Source organism: Tamandua tetradactyla, chromosome X, assembly GCF_023851605.1.
Source record: "Tamandua tetradactyla isolate mTamTet1 chromosome X, mTamTet1.pri, whole genome shotgun sequence".
Taxonomy (NCBI): Eukaryota; Metazoa; Chordata; class Mammalia; order Pilosa; family Myrmecophagidae; genus Tamandua; species Tamandua tetradactyla.
In genome coordinates this window covers 131,216,010-131,235,239 of record NC_135353.1, presented here as the reverse complement: position 1 = coordinate 131,235,239, position 19,230 = coordinate 131,216,010, and the positions used below count along the sequence as shown (strand labels likewise).

At 35.0% G+C, this 19,230-nt stretch overlaps 1 protein-coding gene across 5 annotated transcripts in view; it reads left to right on the top strand.

Annotated features, from left to right (window-relative positions):
* Positions 1-19,230, top strand: part of USP9X (ubiquitin specific peptidase 9 X-linked) — a 180,188-nt gene that overhangs the window by 56,776 nt on the left and 104,182 nt on the right. For all 5 annotated transcript variants that reach the window (XM_077145755.1, XM_077145756.1, XM_077145759.1 and 2 more), the window contains 5 exons: positions 8,082-8,335; positions 12,259-12,404; positions 14,494-14,573; positions 16,705-16,817; positions 18,141-18,359. In XM_077145755.1, coding sequence (XP_077001870.1) covers positions 8,240-8,335; positions 12,259-12,404; positions 14,494-14,573; positions 16,705-16,817; positions 18,141-18,359 — 654 coding nt within the window. In that variant the 5' untranslated portion in view covers positions 8,082-8,239. The remainder of the gene's footprint in view (positions 1-8,081; positions 8,336-12,258; positions 12,405-14,493; positions 14,574-16,704; positions 16,818-18,140; positions 18,360-19,230) is intronic.

Sequence of the window (19,230 nt, the reverse complement as noted above, 5' to 3'; positions counted from 1 at the left end):
TACCTTGAACTTATTTTGCTTAAAGGCATAGTTCTTGGTTATCTGCCTTGATCTAGAATAATTTATCCCCAGACTTTATTTTTGTTGTGATAACGTATTATGTATTTTATATAAAATGAAATTTGCCATTTTAATCTTTTTTTTTTTGCATGGGCAGGCACTGGCTATTGAACCTGGGTCTCCAGCATGGCAGGCGAGAACTCTGCCTGCTGAGCCACTGTGGCCCACCCATTTTAATCATTTTTAAGTGCACAATTCAGTGGCATTAATTACATTTACACTGCTGTATTGCCATCACCACTGTATTAAGGTTCTCTATGGAAACAACTAGCAAGATAATATATGTGGATGTGTATAGTGTAAATATGAGTTTTTTTTTATTAGGAGTTGGTGACTGGGGATGGGCAAGTCCAAATTCTGTAGGACAGGCCACAAGCTGGAAACTCTGATGAAGGTTTTCGATGAATTCGCTAGGAGAAGCTGGCTGGCTGAAGTAGAGATGGTTCTCTAACCTGATTAGATTCAAAGGCACTAATGACTCTATTCCAGCAATCAAGATGATGCTGATAGTCCGTGGCATAGTTGGCATGGCTTCAAATTCCCAATTGAAGTGCCACATGAAGGACATGCAAGGTTCTATGTGTGCCTTGAAAGAAAATCTGACTCTGTGAGTGGCAGAATTATAACATAAATGGAATTCCCTGCTTTGCAGGGTGTTTGCTATTAAAATGAGGGCATTATATTGGAATGGAATGGGATCCTGAAAATTGGAATGGGGACATATGGCTTAATAATAATAGTACAGTAGGGACATTGAAACCCTAGATTCTGCTAAGTCTTTGCCAGATAAATCTGTAATGGTCTACCCTGAGGAATCAGCCACCCTAGTCCTGGTACTAAAATCTGTATTAGGGTTCTCTAGGGAAACAGAACCAACAGGGTGGATGTACATACATACACACATATATTTATAGCCATATATATGTAATACGTAAATATTATTGACACAGTGGGTTCGGCAAGTCCAAATTCTGTAGAGCAGGCTGTAAGCTGAGAACTCTGGTAAAGGTTTTTGATGAATTTGCCAGGAGAAGCTGGCTGAAGTTGAGATGAAAAATCTCCCTTCTGATCGCTGAAATCTTCACTACTTCTTTTAAGGCTTCCAGCTGATTGGATGAGACTTCTTTCATTGTTGGATGCATTCAAACTACTGATGATTATAAGTCCATGAAATATTTTCTCACAGTAACAATCAGACCAGTGCTTTTTTTTTCTTAACTGAACTAGAGAACACAATAACCTGGCCAAGTTGACACATGAACATAACCATCACAACCACCATTCATTTTTATTTTATTTTATTTACCTTTTTATTGTATAATGTAACATATACACAAAGCAAAGAAAAGAAAAAAGCAATAGTTTTCAAAGCAGTCTTCAACAAGTAGTTACAGGATGGATCCCAGAGTTTGTCATTGGCTATCATAGTATTCTCTCAGATTTTTCCTTCTAGCTGCTGCAGAACATTGGAGGCTAGAAGGAATAAATATTTTCTTATCACAAGTGATATTTTTTCTTTTTTGTGAAAAATACCATAAATACAAAAAAGCAATAAATTTCAAAGCACAGAACAACAATTAGTTGCAGAACAGATCTCAGAGTTTGGTATGGGTTACAATTCCACAATTCTAGGTTTTTACTTCTATCTGTTCTGAAATACTCACCATTCATATCACCCCAAACAGAAACTTTACCCATTAAGCAAAAACTTCCCCTTCCATCCTGCCCGTGGTAGCATCTAATCTCCTTGGTTCTTATGGATTTGACTAAAGTAGATACTTCATATACATGGAAAGATACAATATTTGCCTTTAATTTCTGGTTTATTTCATTTAGCCTAATGTTTTTAAGGTTCATCCATGTAGCATGTATCAGCACTCCTTTTTAATGGGTGAATAATAATCCACTGTATGGATATGCTGTTTTTTAAAAAATCTGTTTGTCTGTTGGTGGACACTTGCTTTTTTCCCATCTTTTGGCTATTGTGAATAATGCTGCTATGAACATTGGTGGACATATCCCCTGACTTTTGCCAAATACTTTTGAAATTTTTTGTAGATGGAGTTGAGATATGTATAGATAGTGTGGTACTCAGCATAAACAAAAGAACATGAGAATATAATTTTAAGGTGATTTTGCTCAGATGCTCTCCAAATGCCAAAGGACTGCAAAGCAAAGGAATAATCAGTACAGAATAATTCTGGTGGGAAAGATTTTTTTTAAAGAGATGTAGTGTTGCATTAGTAGACAAGATGATAACATTAATTCTAGACTTGTCTTATTTTCTACCTGTGCTTTGGTTAAGTCACTTCTTAGAACCTCAGTTTTCTAATTTATAGAACAAATGACCCAATTTCTGTATAAATTGCCATGACTTTGGGTAAACTTTTTGCCTTGCCCCACTCAGGGTATAATATACTGTGCTGCCTCAACCCAAGAGTGTTATTCCTCCTCACTCTCAGAAAGATGTGGTAGGGGTGAAGTTTGTGTTTATTTTTTAAAAACTCCTACGTGATGCTAATAATTCATCTCCTTCCACCCTTGTGTAAGTAATTAGCTGTATTTTCAAGACCCCCTAAGTTTTGCTGCAATTTCACACTGAGAACTGTTTAGTGGACATTTTTATCTTAGTTTTACAACATCACCCTCCTCCTTCCTCTTTGAAAAGAAGAAAGGAAAGGAAACCTGGAGTCCAGAATTATGCAGGCATACCTTGGAGATATTGCAGGTTCAATTCTTGACCAGTGCAGTAAAGCGAGTAACACGAATCTTTGGGTTTCCCAACGCAGAGGAAAGTTATATTTATACTATACTGTGGTCTATTAAGTGTGCAGTAGCTTTATGTCTTTAAAAAAATAAAAAAAAGTATGTGCCTTCATTAAAAATACTTTATTGCTGAAAAATAACTAATCATCCTCTGAACCTTTAGTGAGTCATAATCGCTTTGTTGGTAGTGAGTCCTGCCTCAGTATTGATGGCTTCTGACTGCTCAGAGTGGTGGTTGCTGAAGGAGTGGTGGCTGTGACTGCAGTGAAGTTTGCCATGTTGATTGACTCTTTCATGAAAGATTTCTCCGTAGCATGCAATGCTCTTTGATAGCATTTTACCCATAGTAGAATTTCTTTCAGCATTGGAGTCAGTCCTCCCACTCTGCCACTGCTTTATCAACTAAATTTGTGTAATATTCTAAATCCTTTGTTATCACAAAGCATCTTCATCAGAAGTAGTTTCCATCTCAACAAACCATTTTCTTTGCTCATCAGTATCACAACTCCTCATCATTAAAGTTGTATCATGAGATGACAACAATTCAATCACATCTTCAGGCTTCAATTCTAATTCTAGTTCTCTTGCTGTTTCCACCACATCTGCAGTTACTTCCTCACTGAAGTCATCCATGAAAGTTGGAATCAGCTTCTTTCAAACTCTTGTTAATGTTGATCACACGAATCACATATATTCTTAATGATCTCTAGAATGGCAAATCCTTCCCAGAAGGTTTTCAATTGACTGTCCAGATCCATTAGAGGAATCACTAACCATGGCAGCTGTAGTCTTAGGAAATGTATTTCTTAAGTAATAAGACTTGAAAGTGGAAATGAATCCTTGATCCATGGGCTTCAGAATGGGCTTTGTGTTAGCAGGCATGGAAACAACATTCCTTTCATTGTACTTCTTCGTCAAGCTTTTGGGTGACCAGATGCGTTGTCAGCGAGCAGTCATATTTTGAAAGGAATCTGTTTTTCTGAGCAATAGGTCTCAACAGTGAGCCTAAAATAGTCAGTAAATCATGTTGTAAAAGATGCACTGTCATCCAGCCTTTGTTGTTCCATTTATAGAATTTAAGTCTTAAGGACCTTGGGATTTTCAGAATGGTAAATTTGCGTTGGCTTCAACTTAAAGCCAGGGTCTGCGATAGCCCCTAATAAGAGAATCTGCCTGTCCTTTGAAGCTCTGAAGCCAGGCATTGATTTCTCTACTCTAGCTCGGAAAGTTCTTCCAATAAAAGGCTGTTTTGTCTACATTGAAAAATCTGTTCTTTAGTATAGCCATATTCATCAAGTATCATAGCTAGATCTTCAGGATAATTAGCTGCGGATTCTACCTCAGCACTTGCTGCTTTCCCTTGAACTTTTTATGTTATGGGGATGCCTTCTTTCTTTAAACCTCATGAACCAAGCCCTGCTAGCTTTAAACTTTCCTTCTGCCCTTTTTTTTTTGCTTCTCTCAGCCTTCATAGAATTGAAGAGACTTAGGTCTTTTCTCTGAATTAGGCTTTGGCTTAAAGGGAATGTTGTGGCTAGTTTAATCTTCTATCCAAAGGACTAAAACTTTTTCCAGTCAGCAGTAAGGCTGTTTTGCTTTCTTATTCATGTGTTCACTGGAGTAGCACTTTAATTTCCTTCAAGAACTTTTCCTTTGTATCCACAACTTGGCTGACTGGCACAAGACGCCTAGCTTTCAGTCTATGATTGGCTTCAGACTGATCTTCCTCACTAAGCTTTATCACCTCTAGTGTTTGATTTAAGGGGAGAGGGGAGACACTTGTGACTGTTCTTTTTGAAGACTTGAACACTTAGAGGCCATTGTTGGGTTGTTAATTGGCTTAATTTCTGTGTTGTTGTGTCTCAGCGAATAGGGATGACCAAGGGAGAGGAAGAGAGACCGAGGAACAGCCAGTTGGTGGAGCAGTCAGAATAGATACAACATTTATTAATTTCACTGAATTATATGGGCACAATTTGTGGCACTCCAAAACAATTGTGTTAGTAACATCAAAGATCACAAGTCACCGTAACAGGTATAATAATAATGAAGAAGTTTGAAATATTCCAAGAATTACCAGAATGTGACACAGAAACAAAGTGAGACTCAGTCAATGCAGGGTTGCCATAAACATTCAATTTGTAAAAAGTGCAGTATCTATGAAACACAATAAAGTGAAGCAGAAGAAAAACGATGTATGTATGTATGAGCCAAGGACGCTTAAAGAAGTTCAAGGAAGTTTCAAGAAGGGCTTAGGAGAAGGAAAGTGGCAGCCAATTGGGTCTAATGCTGAGAATAGGGTCAATCAGAATGAAAATTGAGAAGCAGTCATTTGATTTGTGAAAATAAGTAGAGCATTGATGATCTGTAGACCAGACCTCCTCCCCATTCCAGTCCTCCCCACCACCCCCAAGTGCACATAACATATGTGCACAAAGCTTTGCGTGTAATTTCGGAGCAGTTAATCTTCAAACCCAGCCATGGACTTCAGTTATGACCCTGTAGATTAAAGCACCCTGTAGATTCTACCAGATGACAGAATGGAAGAAGTGAGAGGGAACTGAAAGGGAAGACAGACATTCTTTTTAAGACTGCTGAAAGGGAAAAGCAGAGATTGGTGGTTTTCAGTATGGGAGATTGAAGAATATTTATAGGCTAAGAAAAAAAAACCATGTAGAAAGAGATTGAGGGGATGATGATGATCGGAGCATTACCCATTGGAGGAGGGTATTTGAGGTCATGTGCCCATGTTGGGGGACAAAATGAAGAAAATGGAGCAAATTTGAAGTAGAGAAGAATGAAGTTAGATTGGTTAGCTAACATTTTTAGTGGTAAAAAAAGTTATTCAAACCCAAAATGGCTAATGAATGTTGATAGACAAGCTTATTTCTCCAGGTTTTAAAAACTATTTACTGTACGTAAAACTCCTAAAAATGTAGCTGTGTTTAAAACGGAAAACAAAAGTGAGAGACTGCTTAATCCTATCTTTTGATTCATATATATTTAAAAGTTTTCTGCTTATTACCCTCACCAGTATTTGATACTACCCGTCTTAAGCTTTGTGCGTGTGAGAGAATTTGATTAGTGAAAGAAAAAAATTTTTCTTACAATTTGCATTTTCATGATTACCATTGAGATTCAGAATAAAGTATACTACAGCAATTGAGAGCTGTGGACTCCCTGGGTTAAGAATCCCATTTTGCCACTTAGTACTGGTATAGGTAGTTTACCTTAGCTCTCTCTGCCTTCCTTTATCTGTAATAACTCCTACTGCATCCCTTTGTTGTGCAGATTAAAGTACTTCAGATAGTGCCTAGCACATGAAAACTCTTTTTTTAAAAATTATATACTATTATTATTTAGTGTTTACTCTTTTTTTTTTTTTTTTAAAGGAAAGACAGAGAGAAGGAAGGAAGGATAGAAGGAAGGAAGGGAAACATCTCCAAACATTTTCTTGCTTTATTGTATTTTGTTTTTCCGTTTTTGTTACATGGGCTGGGGCCGGGAATCGAACCGAGGTCCTCCGGCATAGCAGGCAAGCACTTTGCCCGCTGAGCCACCGCGGCCCACCCTAGTGTTTACTCTTGTTCACTTGTATTTCTTTTTCTGAGACTTTTCCCTTCATGTTTAGCCTACTTTTTTCTCCCAAATTGTTTTTCCTTTTTTCTTATTTATATGTAATGTTTTTGACATATAAATTACAGATTTTCTTCTACTCTGCTTGCCTTTTCTTTTAATTTTTACAGAAACAAATCTGTTAGCTTTCTCCTTGATGCTTCTGGATTTTTTTTTTTGAGGAATATATGCTTTACAACTAGGTTTTAAACATATTCCCCTAATAATGTTATCGTTTTGTTGTTTACATTTACTTCATTATTCCACCCAGAATGTATTTTTTTTGTATGATAAAAAGTATCCTTTACTTTTTTGGAAGTGGTAGGAAAGGGTCTTACTTAGATTGAGTCAGATCAGAATTGGTTCTATATAACTTGGGCAAGTCTCTGCTGCTCTTTTTATTTTTTTTAAGCAGTTTTATTGAGATAGAGTCACCCACCATACATCCATCCAAAATAGACAATCAGTGGTTTGTAGTATAATCACAGAGCTGTGCATTCAGCACCACAATCAAATTTAGAACATATTCATCACTCTGAAAATACCTGCTGCCGCACCGCCCCCCCCCGCATACCCCTTATCCCTCCATTATTGACACTTAGCATTGCTTTGGAACCTTTGTTACACTTGATAAAAGAATATTAAAATATTACTAACCGTAGTTCATACATAGTTTGCATTAGGTGCATTTCCCCCCATAAACCTCCCTATTCATAACACCTTGTAGTAGTGATGTGTATTTGTTTTAATTCATGAAGGAACTTTCTTACATTTGTACTATTAACCACCGTCATCATTCATAACAGGATTCACTGTTTTATCCTCTAGCTTTCCTTCTAGTGACATACACAACCTTAAGCCTCCCCTTTCAATCACAATCACCCATAATACACTCAGAATAATTGTGCTACCATCACCTCTATCCATTTCCAGACATTTGCAGCCAATCTGATTCAAATTTCTGCTCCAATCTGATTCAAATTTCTGCACAAATTACCTGCTGCTTTTATTTTTAATTTTATAAAATGGGGTTAATAATACTTACCTTCTGTATTGCATAGACTGGATGTGAGAATCAAGTGAATCATGGGTAAGTACTTGGAAACCTTGTGCTTTACGAATGTGGTCCTTTCCTCACCTAAGTATCTGGTGATAAATATTTGAATATTAATATTACTGAAGCAAAGAGCTCTAGGTATGTCTCTTATATACAGAGTCTTAGGTATGTCTTATATATTATGTTGTATATTCGATCTTTAAATGTATTAAACCAGATTATGATTAGAAAACTTAAAAATGAAACCTTAGCAAATGCTTGTGGGAAAAACTCTTCCTTTTTTCTTTTTTCCTCTGAGAGCCAATAAGTTAGAGCCCCATCTCTGGATTATGTGCATATATTTAATTTTTAGGCAAATATGGACTGTTCTGGGCAAAACTGTAGGTGTGGAAGGTTCTTGATCTGGTGGCATGTTAGATAGAATCAATCCATGGGGGTGGGAATGTATCAACGAAATTTCACCTTTTGCTTTGTTTTTACAAACCTCTGATAGATTTGTTGGTTATGCACATATAAAAGATTGAACAGTTTCTTAATTCATGTTCTTGTTTGTCTAAAACAAATATGCTTTTTTTTGTTGTAGGTTATGCAATGCTCTCTGCAAGATGGTTTATTCTTGATTTGGAGCTTTTTAAGACTGACATATGCTGGTACTTCATCTTCTATAAGTGGACTATAATTTCTTTTCTTAAGACAACTACATAAGCAGACAAAATTGCAAAGATCTGCCCTGTGTCGAGTATGACAGCCACGACTCGTGGCTCTCCAGTAGGAGGGAATGACAGCCAGGGCCAGGCTCCAGATGGACAGTCCCAGCCCCCCCTCCAACAGAATCAGGTAAAATGTTGAAATTACTACTAAAGTTATTATGATGGTATGTGTACTATGGGGGTACAAATGATGGAACCTGTCTGAACAATTTGTGAAATACATTACCATTTTTGTCTACATTTTACTTAAGAAAGGTGAACATACACAATAACAAGAAAGCTCAAGTGCTATAGATGGTGATGCTTGAGTATGTACAGCTCTTCCTTTTCTGGTGTGTTATATTTTCAGCCATCATTAATATTAAGTATTCAAGCCCTGTGTGAATTCTGGGGCATAAGTATTAAGTTATTCAGTATGGTTAAGAGCATGGACTTGTCATATTGCTTGTGTTAAAATCAGCTTTGCACCATACTGGCTTTATAACTCTAGGTAATTTATATCACTGTTAAGCCTCAATTTCTTCATTTCTAAAATAGGAATAATGATAGTATAACTGTTTCCATAGGGTTGTTATGAAGATCAAGTGAAATGTTTGTAAAGAGCTTGACAGTAGATTTGGTATCAAGGTTTTATGCTGGCCTCAAAACTAATAGGGCAATTATTCTTTTTCTGTTCTGTAGATAAATTTACAATTTCAGTTATTCATTAAGTGTTTGGAAGATTTTACTGATGAAACCATCTAGCGTGGATTTATTTGTAGAAGGGTTATAATTGCAGATCCAACTTTTTTTTAAGTAGGGGAATTGCTAGTTTGTGTTCTCTCTCCTGATCACTCTTTCTAGGGTTTATCAGTTTCGTTAAACTCTTCCCTAAACCAACTTTTGTCTCTGATGTTTTTTTTCTTATTTGAATGCTTTTTACCCTTTTTTCTTTGTTCCTTTTATTTCCTATGGATTTGGTTTGCTGTTCTTTATCATTTTTTGAGATGGAATGATAATGCAGAGAAACATTTACTCTTGTGATATGTACCTAAAACAATGCTTAGAGGTAAATTTATATCAGGTGCTTGTTCATGAGTCACAAACATGCTGTTTACAATTGGGAGTTGATAGGCTTATGTAGAGTTCTTTGTGTATAATATTTTAGGCAAAAGTGGTGTTGCTGAAGAGTACATTTGTCATGTGAAGTTAATTTCTTACTGCCCAGCTATTATAGATTAGGTATTCTGTCACAAGTATGACAGAAAAGGGCTTCTTTCTGTCTGTGGCTTTTTCTCTCCCTCTTCCTCTCTCTCTGCCATTTTAGAGAAGTGAATAAGTCAGCTTTTAATTTTTTCCAAATGCATCCACTTTTTAATTTCTTCTTTATTCCTACTATTTTAAAGTGTAAAATACTTAAATGTATGCTCATCTTTCTGTGGACAGAGTTTTAAAATCTTGCCTGTATCATGAAATATTTAGCCAGTATTCATATTTCTTTAAACATAGTCAGAGGTTTCTGTTGGATGCCAAAAATTTCTATTTTTAAAGCAGGACCTAGTAGTTCAGGAGCTAGAGTTCCATATCTTTTGCTCTCTCCTTTCCATTCTATACCTACATTGTGCGTGGAATTCTAACTCTTTGCAATATTTGTGGCTTATGTGGTTTTAGAGGGAAGGTTAAGCCTCTATGTTAACCTTAACTTTTATGGCACCTTTGATAATAATTCTTAGTATTCTTGAGTTTGTAATATTCTACTTAATATTATACATCTACATTATGTGCTTTTTTTTCTAATAGCTCTTTAAATTTTTAAAGATGATGGGTAATTTAAAACAACAAAGGAATAAGACAAATTACATTCTATCTGTAGACTCTCTCTCTCCTGGTCTTTACTTTTTAGTTTTAGGATCTTAGATATCTAACAAGATCTGATACTGTTGAACCAAGAAGCAACCAAAGCATTAATCACTGTCCAACTTGGAGCTTATTTTTGGGATATGCTTTTGACATGTTGGCATAAAGGAAATTTCTCTAGAATCAATTAGCCTTTTCACTTAATATACAATTTTTTTTAAGTGTGTTCCCACAGGATACATAGGCCCTAGTGTATAATAAGACTTGGTCATAAATGAAACAGACTTGGCAAAGGCACTGTGGTATCAACACTCTTGGATGCTGTTGCTGGATGCTGTTGCTGGAGGCTGTATTAGTACAAACTTTCTGGATGGAATTTGATAATGTGTCAGTGGCTTTAGAAGAAGTTGTTTATACTGTTCTAGTAATGATATTTCCAGGATCAAAGTTCAGGAAAAAGAAAGATTCTTAATTGGTGAAAATACTCAAATGTTGAATGGAAAAGGACATGGCCTTAAACAATATAACCTTAATTTTATTATAAACTTGTACATGTATATGGACAATTTCTCTTGTCCAGTGAATAAAAATTGGAAGGAAATAATTTAAAATGTCACTGGTGCTTACCTGTTGGTCGAGTATTATCAGTGTTTTTATTTTTGTGTTTACATTCTCTATGGACATATAAAATATCCAGATAGTAGAGTTTAAAAAGAATAATAAAGCAGGCTTCCAAAATTGCATACTTCAGATGCAAATATTTCCATTGGCTTTTAACATTGGAATTCTGTACTACAGACTTTTTTTTTTGGCCATGAGACCAGCTTTATGGTACCTGCACAGCGTTATTTTCCTTAAGTAAAAGTTCATCATTTAGTTGCTAGTTGGCCATATGAGTTCATGCGTGGACTCTGTAAGTAGAGTAGCACATGGTAATAGTGGTATACCTGGGTGTCTTCATGCAAATGTTTACTAATGTAGCTCTGTTTATTACACAGCTGCTCAATAGCTGCTACAGTGATAGGGAGGGGGACATTCTTCTCTAAAAGGACCATTAAGCTATAGTGGGTAGAAAATTCAGGAACACATCAGTATAAAATTTAGGTTCGTTCCATTTCAAATGAGAAGATGCCACTTGCTTTCTACATTAAGAGTAGGGGTCATAAGAGTTCATTCAGGGCGGGCCGCGGTGGCTCAGCGGGCAAAGTGCTTGCCTGCTATGCCGGAGGACCTCGGTTCGATTCCCGGCCCCAGCCCATGTAACAAAAACGGAAAAACAAAATACAATAAAGCAAGAAAATGTTTGGAGATGTTTCCCTTCCTTCCTTCTATCCTTCCTTCCTTCTCTCTGTCTTTCCTTTAAAAAAAAAAAAAAAAAAAAAGAGTTCATTCATTGATGCAAATGTTCTAAGAAATGATCATAATGATGAATATACAACTATGTGATGATATTGTGAGTTACTGATTATATAACAAGAAAGGAATGATCATATATATGGTAAGAATGTTTGTGTTTGTATGTGGTTGTCATAAATTAAAAAAAATCAGACTTCATTTACCTAGTTTGGGAATATTATAGATAACTGAAGTGGGGGTGGGGGGGAACAGAAAGATGTGCTAAAAATGAGCACTGAAAAAAAATAAAATGTAGTCGTATTAATTGAAAGTGACATGACTTATTTAGAAACCATGATCTTGAAGTTCTAAATTGTTTGGGTAGTAGTTTGAGAGTAGGTGTTTAAATTGACCTTTTTTTTTCTTTCAAATAAAGTAAAAAAGTTATAAATCAGAAGCCTTTTAATCTATAAAATGTGATATTTCATATTCATATTATAATTTCTGTCATGACAGTGTACATAATTGGAAGTGTAAGCAGACACACAATAAGATTTTGGTTAAGAATGCAAACTTTAGATCTGAGTTCCAGTCCTGTAGAGTTTGATCTGTGTGACCTTAGGCTATTTACTTATTGTCTGAGTTTCTTTCTCATCTGTTAAATAGCAGAATACTTCATTAGGATGGTGAGAATTAAATGAAATTTTTAAAAAGCTCGGTAGCACAGAGACTTTTAGGAACACTGTAAGCTTTCAATAATTATACCTTGTTTGAAAATACACGATATTTTCACCTAATCTTGTGTTAACGTCTGAATTGCTAGATGTCGTACAATATGTTAGAGAAACTTAAGTCTGGAATATTTCATTTTTAATTAAGACTTCATCGCCTGATTCTTCCAATGAGAATTCCCCAGCAACTCCCCCCGATGAACAAGGTCAAGGTGATGCCCCACCACAGCTTGAAGATGAGGAACCTGCATTTCCACATACTGACCTGGCAAAGTTGGATGACATGATCAACAGGTGAGTTGGTTGTGCTTTGTTTTGTTTTTAATGTGTGTATTATACAAGATAAATGACCAAGTTTCTCAGCATTGTACCTGGCAGTGAATGAGAAAAGGGAAAGAGTGGATGCAAATGTTACAGTAACAGCCATGCCTTCTTTAATAGCCTTATCACTTTAGTCATTGCCAAATATTTGTAACCCATGTTTCTTAATCCAGTCATTTCTGTGGATTTAGAAAATGAAAGGGAATGACTGTGTGAATAAAATTTTCAGATTAATGTTGATGGTCTTAGATGGCTGGTTTCTGAGCTAGAACTGTACATGCGGGTTTCCGTTTGAGTTTATAAAGCTTTTTTTCTCACTGGTATGCTGGTTGCTAGGATTGCTGGATGACTTTTAAATAATTGTGGGATGGCCCTGAGGTAAATCAGGTTGGGAGGAGATTGAATTCCTTGGAGCCTGCCCTTGTGAACCCTTGACTAGCTTGAGGCATTTAACCACTCAGTTCTTTGTTACTGTTTATCTTCATCTCAGGGGCTATTTGAAGTATAATTTTTCATACTTGTAGTACAAATGAACCCCCTACCCCCACCATATACACTACACACACCAGTCATCCTTTTTCCCATATGTATAAATGATCACTTTGATTATTTGGAGGAAGACTCAAGAGAGTAAAGTTTAAGTTGTACAGAGGGGAGGAAAAGATTTGCAGAAAATAAGGGAAGAGCATGTTAAAGAACCCCATATGACTGTGGTCCTCACTATGCCTACTGTCAGGAAGGTACGTCATACTTCACCGACCCCTGTAAAGGAAAGAAATGAAAACACACATTTTTATAGGCCTTAATAAATTTTATTTGTAGTAATTCGCTTTCTAAAAATAGGTGAGCACTAAATATATAATAGCAAAGGAAATGGAAACCCTTTATATTGGAAAAAAGTTCTGATATACAGTAATAACTATGTATTCTTAAGTATAAATATATATTACATAGATAAAGTTATCTATAATATTCCCTTTGTGTAAAATACACATCCTAACCAAAGATTACTATTAAGAAATAGGAGCACATTCTTCCAGGTTATCTTTGTGTTTAGTATCATATATGTATTCATTTTTATACAAATATGGGATTCTGGTTATAATATCATTTGTAATTCACTTTCCTTGCTTAATATACCTTGAATATTTTTTCTTATTGATAAACATATAATTCATTTATTTTAATGGTACATAGACGCTTTAAAGGAATATATTGTGATTTTGGCAGATGCCTATAGTAGTAGTGTATAATGAATCCTAGTTAACCAAACAAAATTTGTATGAAGTTGTTTTTAATGGTTCCTGACCATTCTCTAGCAGAGACTTCATTTCAAAAGGTTGTATTGTTGCTTTTCCATTTTTGTCTGGTGGTTGTTGATTGTTAGTGAAGTGTATTAAATATGTGGACCGGGACTAAGTTGCATATTAGCATACCCTCAGGGAAAGATGAAGTGATGTTCTTTGTGTAAATAAAGACAACAAAGGTGATAAAAGTTTTATCTACTTTATACAGGTTTTCTGGTGATAGAGTGTCTTATGCAAACAGGGAATTTGCCAGCACTTAGTACAGGGACTGAGGGATAGATGAAAGAAGACTTCTGGGGAGCGGTTGGTGAGTGGGTTGTGGTGAGGAAGAAGAGGTGGGAAAAGTGTAGACTCCTACATTGCTGGGCTGTCATTGGGACAACAGAAAGCATCACCTGAGTATATGCTACATCCTTGTTTAAGGGAGGAAGGTGTACCTATGGAGTCACAGAGACTTAGAGACCCATGGGTCATTTAACCTACTATAGTTATTAAAATTATTGAGTGTCCACCCTGCCAATACAATATCTTTTGTGTGAAAGTATCTAAATAAATCCTGTTTGTAGAGACAACAAATGGCGTTTAGTTCCACAAAGTAGATACTCTGCCAACCTTGTTGTTTTGATAGTTTAATATTATTTTAATATTTAATATTTTCATAATGAGCTAAGTGAGTAATCATAACTAGTAACCCATTTATAGTGTCTCTTTTAGTATATAACCAATAAGCATCTTTTTATTTTATAAAAACTCAGGCCTCGATGGGTGGTTCCAGTTTTGCCGAAAGGGGAATTAGAAGTGCTTTTAGAAGCTGCTATTGATCTTAGTAAAAAAGGTAAGTTTAGATATTGTTATGCTTTCCATAATATATGCTATTAGATATCATTTCACTTCATCCCTGCAGACTGTTTTCCTATTATAAACACACATATTCCTAGACTAGAACATCTAACTAAGCTTTCTTGGTGTGGTTTATGATACATACTAGAGCAACGTTTCATAACCTTTGGAGAGCCTTCAGTGTTGTTTGTGAACTGATGTACATCAAATTGTAGTATATCTGTATTTCTAAGGAGTTAGATTCATTGTTTAATCAGATTCTCAAAGAGGTTGTTATTCAAAGGCTAAGCTTTTTTAACCTAGGGCCTAATCTGTTACATGAGATATAATGCACATAAAAAAAAATACATTTTACAGTTACTAAAGTACTCTGTAGCTAATGAGTAATGTAGACTTCAGATATATTTGGCTTTGTTTTTTTTTTTTTTTTAGCATAAGCCATTTCTATGTTGATAAGTACACTACAGATTATTTACACTTGCCCTTTGCTTTACTAAAATGCCAGTGACTCAAAGGACATGGATCTTTAAACCTTAGTAGAATCTTCATCCATGAACTTTTGGATGAAAATTGCCATTTCATTAATACTGGTTGCTTTTTTAAGTAGATTATCTAGCTTGCAGGTTTAATTTTTCTATTAAAAAAAAACTTAAAACTTGAATGATAAGGGTCTATGGTTCTTATTAAAAAAAAAAAAATCCAGTAAAAGGAATTTGGTATATTCATTGAGTTCAGAAGTAAAAACTTAATGTTGGAATTAATAATTTTTTTCAATAACCTTGGTCTAATTTTAGGTGCAGTTGAATTCTCTTAACAGAGGACTGCTATTGTACTATTCTCATTTTTAAGGTATTGGAGGTTAAAATAAATGGCAGTAACATTTCATTTTCTGGAATTTGGTAGCCATGAATATATTTTTAACTATCACCACTGAAATAAATTTTTGTCCCAATTAATATTTTTAGGACTTCACTTTAGTTTGTCTCAGTGGCAATGGTCACTGTGTCATTTATCTTACAATAATCACTCCCCTTCATTGTAAGAATGTGTCTTTATATTTTATTAATCTTAAAAATTATTTAGTAAGCTATGAAAATATGTTAATAGACTGCAATTGTTTTGGGCCTCTTGAATTTCTTTTGTTCTTGTGCACATTTACTCAACTATTCAGTAACTATTTGAAGACGTCTGTGCTAGGCATGTTCTGTGTCCTGACAGTACACATGATAAATAAAAAACAGATACTTGTGTTTCATTTAATAGCATTGGTATTCAGTGAACCTGTATTGTTTTGCATTTTCCCTCCATATTTCTTTTCTGAGACAGGAAATTCATTTTAGGCAAGATTTAAGGTTTTAAGTATTAAGATTGGGTTTCCGTGCCATCTATTTTGTACTCTCAGAATCAGTTAATATTTTAGTATACAAATTGAATAGTTCATTTTTTTATTAGGAGTTAAAGGTTTTCTTAGTTTGGAAGCACATGGCTTTATTGCCTTTTTAAAATCAGATGAAATTAAAGATGTTAAGAAACAAAGACACTGAAATTGTGAAAGAGACTTTATGAGGAAGACAAGACAGAGAATTCGTCTCATTTGATAAAACACTTGTGTAAGAATATTAATGCTGATTGGATAATTTATCACCAAAACAAGATTTTCAGAATAGTTGTAAAATGTTTTAACGTTTATTTTCAGGGAGTAAAATGCTATTAAGTGTTTAGATTCCCTATCACAGGGTACTGGTAACCATTTTATGTTTAAGGTCTGATGCCATAATTTGGAATATTTTCAATTTGTCTTAATATTTCTTGGTTTAATATTAATTTTGTATAATTAGGTATTTTTAAAACCCACCAAAGACTGTTTTTCTTTTCTGTTTCTGAATCAAGTCACGTATTTGACATAGAAGAACTTTGAGACGTTAATACTTGATTGAAATATAATTAAGTTACCTTCTTGACCTCTTATAATAATGCTGTGAGTCTTTTTTCCAAAGCTACTTTGCATTTGTTAGCGACCAGTGAACAGTTGCCAACTATTTATTATCTTTTGTCCTATAATTCAACATTGTAAAACAGCCAAAAACATGTTTTTATTTACATTAATTTTTCTCCTCTTTTCTTAGGCCTTGATGTTAAAAGTGAAGCATGTCAGCGATTTTTTCGAGATGGCCTAACAATATCATTCACTAAAATTCTTACAGATGAGGCAGTGAGTGGCTGGAAGTTTGAAATACATGTGAGTCTCATATTTCACTTTAGAAAATCAGATTTACATAGTGATGTTTGTGGTGGTTTTTAAATGGGTATATAGACACACACATATGTGCTTATATCATGTGTATTTAGTCCATTAATTGATCAAAAAGTGTAAAAATGAAAGGCTTTTTTAAAAAAAATAAATTACGGCCTCTGTTGAAGGCAGCATGACCATTCAGAATGAGCATGAGATTTAGAATTAGGAAATGTTGGTTTAATCTGTCTCCTGAGTTCTCAAGTGCCTTGTGACCTTGGGCAAGTCACCATAACTCATCAGATATATATGATGCTATCAATTGTAAGATGCACCACTATTTTGTATACCACTAAGGAAGAAAAACATCCAAGATGAAAAATCTAATACACATCTGGGACATACACCAAAAGGGTCAGTGTAAAGCAAATGTGAAATGAACTCACCAGGCAGGACGGGGTAGCAAAGAAGCATGCATTTCTCAACTGTAGAGGGAGAAAAAAAATCTGAAGATTTAAACCACAAGCCAGTATTCAAACATGTTGTAGTCTGAATTCAAATTACAGGTGTGATAGAAAAAAGTTCTCAAGCAGAGAATTTTTGAAGTGGTCTCAAATTGGTAGTGCCCCCAAGTGACTGGCAGAAGTGAAAACAAATCCTCTGGAAACACCTTCATTAGGAAACCAGCCAGTGTACATGGCTATTGATTATAAGATGGCATCCAGACATCTTGAAAGTTATGCATATTTAATTAAATGTTCCAAGTCTCTGTTCCTTGTTTATGATTTGGAAATGGTCATAAATTGTAAAGCTTTGTGCTCTGTTAAACTGTTTCCCAGATATGACCATGGCATAAAAATCCCAACTTCTTTTGATTCAATTTGTAGCTAGATAGCCTTGGAAATGGAAAATTTGTAAGGTGTCAGACTTTTGCATTGAGGTTTAGGTAGCACATCTACTACCCTATCTTGGATAATTGACTTACCGGTTAGATTTTAGAATTGCTGCATCTAATGTACAAATTCCAGTGAAAGAAAATGGCAATTTGCATCTTGTCTGTGGACATAAAACAGGATCAATAGGCACCTACTACATTTTGTAAGCCATAACAAATAGCTTTTGAACTATACTATATAAACATGAAGTTAAATAAACACTAACATCTTTCTTGATATATTAGCTTAATCATAGTATTAGTGAAATTAAATGTAATTCTAATAATCATTATAGAAAAACGGAAAGAGATCATTAATAACAACACGAAGTTAATTCTGTTGGAAATTACAAAGTCTTCATCTTATAAATCACTTTTTCTCCCTTATATAACAGAGGTGTATTATTAACAATACTCATCGCCTGGTGGAGCTGTGTGTGGCCAAGTTGTCCCAAGACTGGTTTCCACTTCTAGAACTTCTCTCCATGGCCTTAAATCCTCATTGCAAATTCCATATCTACAATGGTACACGTCCCTGTGAATCGGTTTCCTCAAGTGTTCAGTTGCCTGAAGATGAACTCTTTGCTCGTTCTCCAGACCCTCGATCACCAAAAGTGTGTTGGTTTGTTATTTTCAAAGTCAAATATTACAATTGTTTTGTTCTGCCAGAGAACTTTAAATGATCTCAACATCCCATTAACATGCTGAAGAATTGTTTCATATTACTCTTAACCAGATTCTGCCTTATTTTGTACTGACCCTATGTTTCATCCTTTGTTTCTACTCCTGTTAAGTTTTTCTTTGTTTAAATATTTAAAGTCTGGCAGTCAGATTGACTTTAGGGTTTTAAAGGAGAATATACAAAACTAGAAGCCTTTTCCATAGCTGTGTAACATTCTTCATGTATACTCAGTCCCCTTTGTCTTCTGTCCAGCCCCTTTGATAATAGTCATACTTAGGGTTAGTATGAAATAGACCATATTTTTTCCTTTGAAATGGCAAGAGTGGGGAAGATTACATCTTTGAACCAGTACTTAGATGTTGATTTTTAAGGCCATGATCATTTCAGATATTCTGAGATTGTTTTATTCCCTAATCAAACATATCATATAAATTCCTAATAATAATGTCATAAAAGTAAAATTATATAAAAGTAAAATTATGAGAACAAAGTAGTAAGATTTTCAAATCTCACTGGATTGAAAATATCTCTAAATATAAAACTTTTCCATTGTAAATCCTGTGTATCAGTTAAAGTAATCCACATTAAAAAAATGTATCCCCAAACTGTACTACTTTTTTTTTTTTAATTTGGTACTCAGCAGCATGGCTTTCTAGTGCATTTTATTTTATTTTATTTTATTTTATTATTTTTTTTACATGGGCAGGCACCCAAAATCGAACCCAGGTCCTCTGGCGTGGCAGGCGAGCATTCTTGCCTGCTGAGCCACCATGGCCCACCCAACTGTACTACTTTTTTTTTTT